Here is a 10,000-nt window from a genome sequence, read left to right on the forward strand (position 1 = left end):
GCACCATTTCCTCATGGAAAACGCCCAAACAGCAATGGCTTAGTTTGTTGCACTAGATTTTTCAATTCAAGTGAATGTGCTATTAGTTATCTCTTTTCTACATATATATTCATCGTTGGTTAGAGGTGTGCTGTGCAATGTGATGGGGACGAGTTGCATCCCGGTTAGATTAGGTTAGATCTGGCAACTCCTCTGCTTCCTCGTTTCGTCAGCTGGGATAACCCACACTAGTGGTATCAGCTTCCTGGTATCGTACGTTCCTGGTATTTTCATTTCACTTTCATCTTTCTTTCTCTCATGTTACAGAAAGGGAAGACTTAGTGTAGAAAATGGAAGGAAAAATAATAAGCTGAGGTGGTTATAATATAAATTCGGGATTTAAGACACACACATACACACACTCACGCACACATAGACACACACACATGTACATACACTCATAGATACATATTACACACACACACACACACACACATACATACATACATACATATATATATATATATATATATATATATGTATGTATGTATATAAATACGTATATATCATATAAATACAATTGTCGATTTATATATACATATATATATATATATATATATATATATATATATATATATATATATATATATATATATATATATATGTGTGTGTGTGTGTGTGTGTGTGTGTGTGTGTGTGTGTGTAAGTGTATGTGCATGAATATACATAGCGTGTGAGGGCATGTGTGTCTGAGTTTATATGAATTTTAGTGTGTCTATGTATGTGTGTGCACACTCGTATGCAAATGCATACTCACATTCCTTTGAATCATTTAGATCAGCGATTAGCAGATGTAAAGATATAAAAGTGTGAGTCAAATGAATCTCTCTAGGAACCAATGTTTATAATAGTATGATCTATTACCTTATAGAATTCTATGAAGATGAATGTTTAATACTTCACATCAATGTTCAGTTTCATGATAATCTAGATTAGGGAATAAACAAATGTAAGGAGGTATAAACATAAAGATTTATTATCAAAAATAGATATATACAAATCACAAATTCTTTATCTCCCGGCATCAACTGGAAAAGTAGTGGTTTTTTAATAGAGGTAACCATATTTAAAAGGGAAAATGGTTGCTGAAAAAGGAGGGAGGTTTGCACACGTGTTCTTCCAAACACCTGTCGAAACAACATTTATCTGCGCCAGCACACTTGTAGTCGTTGGAACAGGTTTTGGGAGGTCCAGAACGCACGTTGGGGCAAGTGGGACGGACTTGTGGGCAATCCAGTGGCTTGGTACCAACAGGTGTCTCTGGTTCATACACAGTCTCGCAGCAGTAGGCTTGACCTTCTGGAGTCTTGCACCAATATCTGCAATCACTTGAACCAGTAGAGATTGCACCTCCGATAATACCACTACCACCGTGGATTCCACCACCATGAATTCCACCACCGTGGATTCCACCACCGTGGATTCCACCACCGTGGATTCCGCCACCATGAATACCGCCGCCGAAGAGACCGCCTCCATGGACGCCACCGAAGCCTCCAGGAAGGAATCTGTTGGATCCTCGTCCTCCTCCTCTCCTTCGGTCTACACCGGCGGAGACAGCCACTAGGAGGCAACACACGATTACGGCCTTGATACTCTGCAACAGAAAATAGCGAAATAAATCATTATGATCTACAGTAATTTAATAGCATTCGCAAAGGATGTGGATATTTTAAATTAATAAAAGACGAAATAAGATACGATGGAATATAGAAGCTATTGTGTATCTTAGAGTAATCACTCACATTCATTGTTGGTTAGAGGTGAGCTGTGTAATGTGGGGAGTACGAGTTCCATCCTCGCTTATATACAGGATCTGGCAACTCCCCCCACCTCCACGCGTCGTCTCTCGGGATGCCCCATTCTCGCGGTTTGTGGTTCCTGGAATCATTCATAGAATGTTTGGGTTCCCCCTTCTTTTTTTTCCCGAAAATTGGTTCGGTACTTTTTTTATTGTTTACAGAGTATAGCTAAAAATCACTTAACAAATAAAGTGCAAGATTAATGATATTTCTTAAGTCTGTCCATTATTAGTGGTGGTCCTTTTCATCATGATGATAATGATAATACCATTAATATTTCTATGATCATTGTTGTTGCCATCATTGTCATTGTCATCATGCTTTTGGTGTTGTGATTACATTTTTAATGCCGTTTTTTTGTTATTGTAATGAATGATAATAGTGATGTTTTTTTCATTAATATAATCAACATATGAGAAGCGGCAGAGGATAACGAAAGGTTATTCAATCATAAAATCCCAAATGTAAAATGACATGACGTCAGGATCTTACATAGAGAGAGAAAGAGAAGAGTAAGGGATGGGGAAAAAAGGTGGGGTGTGGAAGAGGTGCTAAGTGTTTTGTGTGACGTTTCATTACGAAGACAACTAACTTTCTATTCTCCCGTCTACTCATGGCAGGTGTGCGCATGTAGTGATATATGCTGCTTTGGGATAGGTTGATTTCTATAATGAATGTTAAGGAATGTTATGCTGCTTTCATAAATGATGGACTCAGGTAGGAACTATTTATGAGATGACACAAGAGATAATACAAAATCACGAATCATAATCAAGTAAAGGAGCACGTGTACTCATTTGATATTCACTTCACGATGCATTTACATGCCAGTATTTTCCCTCTATTCAAAGGAAAACTGTGCATTACCTTTTTGTAACAATGTCGTTGTACATTGTTATTCGATATAAATCTAGATGAAAGAAAATTTATAATTCAAAGTACTTTGTGTAAAGATTCGATTTCGATCGTTGGAATAAGGAATGAGAAAATGAACGTCTTAGGCATTCATTGATTTATTAAAAAAAAAAAAAAAAATCTGAATCACAGAATTTATCTCCGCTGATACCCGAAAAACGTCCACATCTTAGATGATTGGCCTTAGAAGGTAAAATGGTTGCTGAAAAAGGAGAGAGGTTTGCACACGTGTTCTTCCAAACACCTGTCGAAACAACATTTATCCGAGCCATTACACTTGTAATCGTTGGAACAAGTTTTGGGAGGTCCAGAACGTACGTTGGGGCAAGTGGGACGGACTTGTGGGCAATCCAGTGGCTTGATACCAACAGGTGTCTCTGGTTCATACACAGTCTCGCAGCAGTAGGCTTGACCCTCCAGATTCTTGCACCAACATCTGCAATCGCAGTAGAGATTGCACCACCGATAATACCACTACCACAGTGAATTACACTACCGTGAATTCTGCCTCCATGAATACTGCCGCCAAAGAGACCGCCTCCATGGACACCACCGAACACTCCTGGAAGGAATCTGTTGGATCCTCGTCTTCCTCCGGTCCTTCGGTCTATATCGGTGGAGATAGCTGTATATGATTGATATTTTTGCTGCTATTATTGCTAATATTATTATTTATCATTATCTATATTGTTTTGCATCAAGTACTGATATTTTCTCATGGACATCATTATTAGTAGCCGTAATAACTTTCTCATTACCATTGATACAGTTTTATCTTCATTATTGCTATTATCATTCTTATTATTTTATTTATCGTCATCATCATTTATACTACCGTTAATTCCTTTATATCAAATATAATCCCAGATATTACATAATCATGAAAAATTATAAAAATACAGACAATTCTACTGGAAATGCAATGGGACGTCCGGAGAGAGAGAGAGAGAGGGGTGGGGGTGGGGGTGGGAGCGTGAAGGGAGAGAGAGAGGGAGGGAGGGAGGAGGAAGGTGTAAGCAGGAGTTGCTACGTATTTTCCAAGTTTGATGACGTCACACTACTCAGTTGCTAATTTGTTATGAGGAGAATCTCTGTCTGCTTTTGGATACATTTCTGCATTTTATTAATATACAAGTGAGTGCAATTCTCTCATAGACATGAGACGGATTAACAATTTGCATTTTTTTGAAATTAGATTGATTTGGACGTTTTAATAATATATTTCAGAATCAGTTCTCAAAGCACCAAAATTACGTGCATTAAGTAGTTTGATTCCCAAACATAGTCTTTCCTTAAATAAATTTGATAAATTTGCTTAATAGCGATGGGAAACAGTCAAATTAAAAAAAAAGGAGAAACAGATTCCTCACGATGGCAACACTTCACACGTTAGCTCTGCGACTTGTTCTTTCCTCTATGACGTCATTTGCCACTCGCTTCATGACGTCACTGTGACCTTGACTTCCGTACTACAGAGTTCCTATCTTCCACTCTCCCTCTTCTCTCTCTATGTCGCCTGAATATATATATATATATATATATATATATATATATACATATGTATATATACATATACATATGTATATATACATATACATATGTATATATACATATACATATGTATATATACATATATATGATATATACATATCTATATATATGTGTACACACAAACATATATATATGTATATATATCCATATATATATACATATATATATGTATATATATACATTTTTTATTTATATCTACATATATGCATATATACATTTGTTGATTTATCTATATGTAATTAGATACATAGTGTGTGAGTGCATGTTTTTCTTTGTGTTTCTGTGTTTGTGTATGTGAGCTTCTAGTGTGCGTATATGTTTATCTGTGCACTATCCTGTGGAAATGCATACCCATAAAATAACATCAAAGGACTCATAATCCTTTGAATCATTTAGGTCAGCGATTAATAGATATAATGATAAGAAAGTGTGAGTCAAATGAATCTTCCTAGGAACCAATGCTCATAATAGTAATTTTATCCTTTTATACAGATTTGAAATTTATGAAGATGAGTGTCTCTTATTACATATCAGTATTTGATTTCATGTTAATCTAGATTAAGGGAATAAACAAATGCAAGGAGTTTTAAGCATAAAGATTTATTATCAAAAATAGGTATATACAAATCACAGATTCTTTATCTCCCGTTACCAACTGGAAATGTAGCGGCTCTTTATAGAAGTAATCACATTTAAAAGGGAAAATGGTTACTGAAAAAAGAGGGAGGTTTGCACACGTGCTCTTCCAAACACCTGTCGAAACAACATTTATCAAAGCCAGCACACTTATAGTCGTTGGAACAGGTTTTAGGGGGCCCAGAACGTACGTTGGGGCAAGTGGGACGGACTTGTGGGCAATCCAGTGGCTTGGTACCAACAGGTGTCTCTGGTTCATGTACAGTCTCGCAGCAATAAGCTTGACCCTCCGGAGTCTTGCACCAATATCTGCAATCGCTTGGACCAGTGGAGACTGCACCGCCGATAATACCACTACCACCGTGGATTCCAGCACCATGAATTCCACCACCGTGGATTCCGCCACCATGAATACCGCCGCCGAAGAGACCGCCTCCATGGACACCACCGAAGCCTCCAGGAAGGAATCTGTTGGATCCTCGTCCTCCTCCTCTCCTTCGGTCTACACCGGCGGAGACAGCCACTAGGAGGCAACACACAATCACGGCCTTCATACTCTGCAAGAAAGGATAGTGAAATAAGTCATCAGGATCTGCAGATAATTTAAATGAATATAAGACGAAGTAAGATACAGTGTAATTCAACTACTATTGTGTATCTTAGAATAAGCACTCACATTCATTGTCAGAGGTGAGCTGTGTAATGTGGTGAGTACGAGTTCCATCCTCGCTTATATACAGGATCTGGCAACTCCCCCCACCTCCACGCGTCGTCACTCGGGATATCCCATTCTCGCGGTTTGTGGTTCCTGGAATCTTTCATACAATGTTTGGATTCCCCCTCCTTTTTGGGAGGAAATTGGATTCCATTTCACTCTTTTTTTATTATTTTCACAGACTATAAAATTAAAAATCACATAGCACATAAAGTGTATTGAAGTATTTAAGACTACCAAGAAGAGAGGATAAAGTGTTTTCAGAAGAATGGGAAGAGAAAAGAAAAATGAAGGTAATGATATCGAAAACGAAACTCATAATAGGCGACCAACCTCGAACTATTGGGTCATGATAACATGCATGTATCTGAAGGCCATCTCTTGATTTTTATCATTATTCTTTTAGCAGTAGTGGTATCGCTATTAAAGTTATTATCTATAATAACGATAATGATAATGATGATAACGATAACGATAATTATGATAGCAAGGTAACGTTTCTTCTATTTGTTAAATATCAATTAATTGTGGTGGTATGGTTCTTATTATTGTTATGGATGTTATTACTATGATGACTATAATAATTGTCATGAAAGGGATGGTATTATCATCCTTATTACTATTATTATTATCATTTATCGCCATTTTTATCAGTATCACTGTCATTATCATTATCTTTGTTATTGGTGTTGTTATCATTATCACAACATTATGTTTGTTTTTGCAGCTGCTATTACCTTCTTACTGCCGTTGTTTTTCTTTTGTTTAGAGGGAGAGGGAAGGGGGATGCGGAAGAGTTTGAACGTGTGAGGTTTCAGTACGATGGCAACACACTTTCTAGTTTCCAGTCTAGTCGTGGTAAGTGTGTACAAGCAGTAGAAGATTCTCCTTTGGGATTGGTTGAATTCTACAATGAAAGGAATGGTATGCTGCTTTCATAACTGATTCTCAGGTATGAACTATTTATGAGATGATACAAAAGATAATGCAAAAGCATCACGAATCATAGTTAAGTAAAGGAGCACGTGTGCATTTGGTCATTTTCTTCACGATGAATTTACGTACCAATCTTCTCCTGTTCAAAGGAGAATCATATCTTACTTTTTGTAACAATGATAGCCAGTAAAATGATAAGGAGAGAAAATGTGCATTGTCAACGAGGGTAAAAAGAAAAGAAAAAAAAAAGAAGAAAAGATTTGCCTTCTATCAGATTGTGTATGAATATCCAACGGCTATTTCGGATCTATTCATGAATGCCATGAATTTTAGCTAATCTATTTGATACACTAGTGTCAGTGACGTTGATAAAGGAGCTACTACTCCTTATGTCTCTTCGATTTAGTTTGCATTATCTTAATGTGCAAAATATTGATAGCTTGTCATTTATAGTATCCTCTACCAAACCTGAAGGCTGACACAATTATCCTTTGATCACTTCGGGAGCATTGATTTCTACGTCGCGCAAAAAGTGATTAAACTATTACTGGAAAAGCGGTTGTTCCGAAAGGTGAATTAAGAATTCATCTTTAAGAATTCATGCTTATAGAAAATCGAAATGTAAGATCGTCAGAAGGAAATAATCTGATTCAGTACTATGAAGAAGTAACTTGCGAAGGTAGAACAGGATGTTCAAGAGAACTGGAGTGAAAGAGAGTTACGGAAGAGTGTAAGCGAAGAAGGAACGTTCAAAGGAACAAATTAAACCATTAGATTTAATCAATCGAGACGGAAACCTCATTAGGAAATGTCCTGAGGAGTGGACAAATCTATTTCTTAAAAATATTCTTGGGATAGTATAAATAGTACAACATACAAAAAACAAACAAACAAACAAAAAACACATCAACAACAGAAGATTTAAGAGAGGTATCTTTTAGGCGATGTAGAGTGGGAGAAAGGTGAAATAAATTCGAAAATAATTCAATTTGGACAAATGCAGAGGTCAGAGGCATTGAATGACTCTAGAGATGGCAACATTTTCTGCATTTGCCACAAAACCAGTTCTTCCCTCTGTGACGTCATCTGCTACGCGCATAGTGACGTCATAATAACACTGCAATTAAGAAGGCTGCAATTATGTTCATTTCCTTTCTTTTTTTTCTTCTTTCTTTCTGTTTCGATCTTTCAATTTTGTTTTTTTCCTTTCTTACCTCTCTCTTTCAAGAGTTCTTAACGAATATCTATCAATTATCAATTCTGAATAAAAGCAATGAATGTGGAATACACGAGGCGATTGAACAGGTTCTTTTTCTATATATTTATTTTCCTTATCTCTTAAACATGCATGGATGTTTAAGGAAGTCAGATGACTCTCCTAAGAAACCGATTCATGGTTTTACGTGCTTCACTTACTCTTCATCTCCCATCACACGCACGCACGCACGCATACACACACTTTGATAAATATTTTTTGCTTTTATGTTCATGTTATGGACAGACATAACTACATGCAATAACAACTGAGAAAGTCCCATTGAAATAAATCCAATAAGACACCAATGCTCATAGTACTGACTCTTCATCTTTTCATACTCCATGCTAATGAACAACATAAAATGATTATAACTAAATAATTAGTAAAAGAATATAATCTCATTCAGGCAATTTCAGCACTTTTCACCCTATCAATAGCCATATGTATAACAATCACTGACAGTTCGGTAAATAAAACCGAAATGGTATGCTTATTTGAATACACATTACGTTGTTATTTGATACAAATCTGGGTTAATGAAAGTCTATTACTTAAAGTACTTTATGTAAACATTCGATTTCAATAATTAGAATAAGGAATAAGGAAATAAACGTCTTAGGCATTTATTGATTTACTATAAAAGATAATATTCCAACATCACAGATTTCAGGTCAACTGATATCCAAGAAGCGAAAAATAATAAGCTGAGATGGTTATAAGATAATATCGGGATTTAAGTGACACACACATGTATGTATGCATGTATGTATGCACATACACTCATAAATACACATATATGTATATATAAATATATAATACTTATATACATAATTTTGTCGATTTATATATATATATATATATATATATATATATATATATACATATATATATATAAGCATATACATAGTGGGTGAGGTCATGTGTTTCTTTGCGTGTTTCTGTGTTTATGTATATAATATTTTAGTGTGTTTATGAATGTGTGCAAATGCATACGCATATAAAAACATCAAAGTGCACACATTCCTTTGAATTATTTAGGTCAGCGATTATAAGATGTAAAGATAAGAAAGTGTGAGTCAAATGAATCTTCATAGGAACCAATGTTCATAATAGTATGATTTATAACCTTATAGAATTCTATGAAGAATTATATCACTTCACAACAATGTTCGGTTTCTAGATTACGGAATGAACAAATGTTAGGAGGTATAAACATAAATATTTATTATCAAAAATAGATATATACAGATTCTTTATCTCCCGGCATCAACTGGAAAAATAGCGGCTCTTTAATAGAGGTAACCATATTTAAAAGGGAAAATGGTTGCTGAAAAAGGAGGGAGGTTTGCACACGTGTTCTTCTAAACACCTGTCGAAACAACATTTATCTGCGCCAGCACACTTGTAGTCGTTGGAACAGGTTTTGGGAGGTCCAGAACGTACATTGGGGCAAGTGGGACGGACTTGTGGGCAATCCAGTGGCTTGGTACCAACAGGTGTCTCTGGTTCATACACAGTCTCGCAGCAGTAGGCTTGACCTTCTGGAGTTTTGCACCAATATCTGCAATCACTTGGACCAGCAGAGGTGGCACCACCGATAATACCACCGTGGATTCCACCACCATGAATTCCGCCACCATGAATTCCACCACCGTGGATTCCACCACCATGAATACCGCCGCCGAAGAGACCGCCTCCATGGACACCACCGAAGCCTCCAGGAAGGAATCTGTTGGATCCTCGTCCTCCTCCTCTCCTTCGGTCTACACCGGCGGAGACAGCCACTAGGAGGCAACACACAATTACGGCCTTCATACTCTGCAATAGAAGATAGCAAAATAACTCATCATGATTTACAATAATCTAATAGCATTCGCAAAGGATGTAGATATTTTGAATGTATATAAGACGAAATAAGATACGTTGGAATATAAATTCCATTGTGAATCTTAGAGGAAGCACTCACATTCATTGTTGGTCAGAGGTAAGCTGTGCAATGTGGTGAGTACGAGTTCCATCCTCGCTTATATACAGGATCTGGCAACTCCCCCCCACCTCCACGCGTCGTCTCTCGGGATGCCCCATTCTCGCGGTTTGTCGATCCTGGAATCATTCTACAATGTTTGGTTTCCCCTTCTTTTTTATCTT

General features: G+C 36.8%; 3 protein-coding genes across 3 annotated transcripts; all 3 read right to left on the reverse strand.

The window, feature by feature from the left end:
• Positions 1–997: 997 nt before the first annotated feature.
• LOC122259457 (uncharacterized) lies at positions 998–1,820 on the reverse strand. The gene is made up of 2 exons (XM_086533159.1): positions 1,785–1,820; positions 998–1,636 (listed from the first exon to the last, which is right to left on the reverse strand). The coding sequence occupies exons 1-2, from the start codon at positions 1,788–1,790 to the stop codon at positions 1,106–1,108; spliced, it is 537 nt and encodes a 178-aa protein (XP_086389285.1). The 5' UTR covers positions 1,791–1,820; the 3' UTR covers positions 998–1,105.
• Positions 1,821–4,891: 3,071 nt separating this feature from the next.
• Positions 4,892–5,644, reverse strand: LOC122259460 (uncharacterized). Its single transcript, XM_043026249.2, has 2 exons — positions 5,620–5,644; positions 4,892–5,500 (listed from the first exon to the last, which is right to left on the reverse strand). The coding sequence occupies exons 1-2, from the start codon at positions 5,623–5,625 to the stop codon at positions 5,000–5,002; spliced, it is 507 nt and encodes a 168-aa protein (XP_042882183.2). The 5' UTR covers positions 5,626–5,644; the 3' UTR covers positions 4,892–4,999.
• A 3,415-nt stretch (positions 5,645–9,059) lies between these two features.
• Positions 9,060–9,974, reverse strand: LOC122259458 (uncharacterized). Its single transcript, XM_043026247.2, has 2 exons — positions 9,819–9,974; positions 9,060–9,670 (listed from the first exon to the last, which is right to left on the reverse strand). Exons 1-2 carry the CDS (start codon positions 9,822–9,824, stop codon positions 9,161–9,163), a joined length of 516 nt encoding a protein of 171 aa, XP_042882181.2. The 5' UTR covers positions 9,825–9,974; the 3' UTR covers positions 9,060–9,160.
• Between the last annotated feature and the right edge of the window lie 26 nt (positions 9,975–10,000).

The sequence above is a fragment of the Penaeus japonicus genome, unplaced genomic scaffold (genome assembly GCF_977035675.1).
Source record: "Penaeus japonicus unplaced genomic scaffold, GWHDUDI00000001_assembly GWHDUDI00000038, whole genome shotgun sequence".
NCBI classification, from domain to species: Eukaryota; Metazoa; Arthropoda; class Malacostraca; order Decapoda; family Penaeidae; genus Penaeus; species Penaeus japonicus.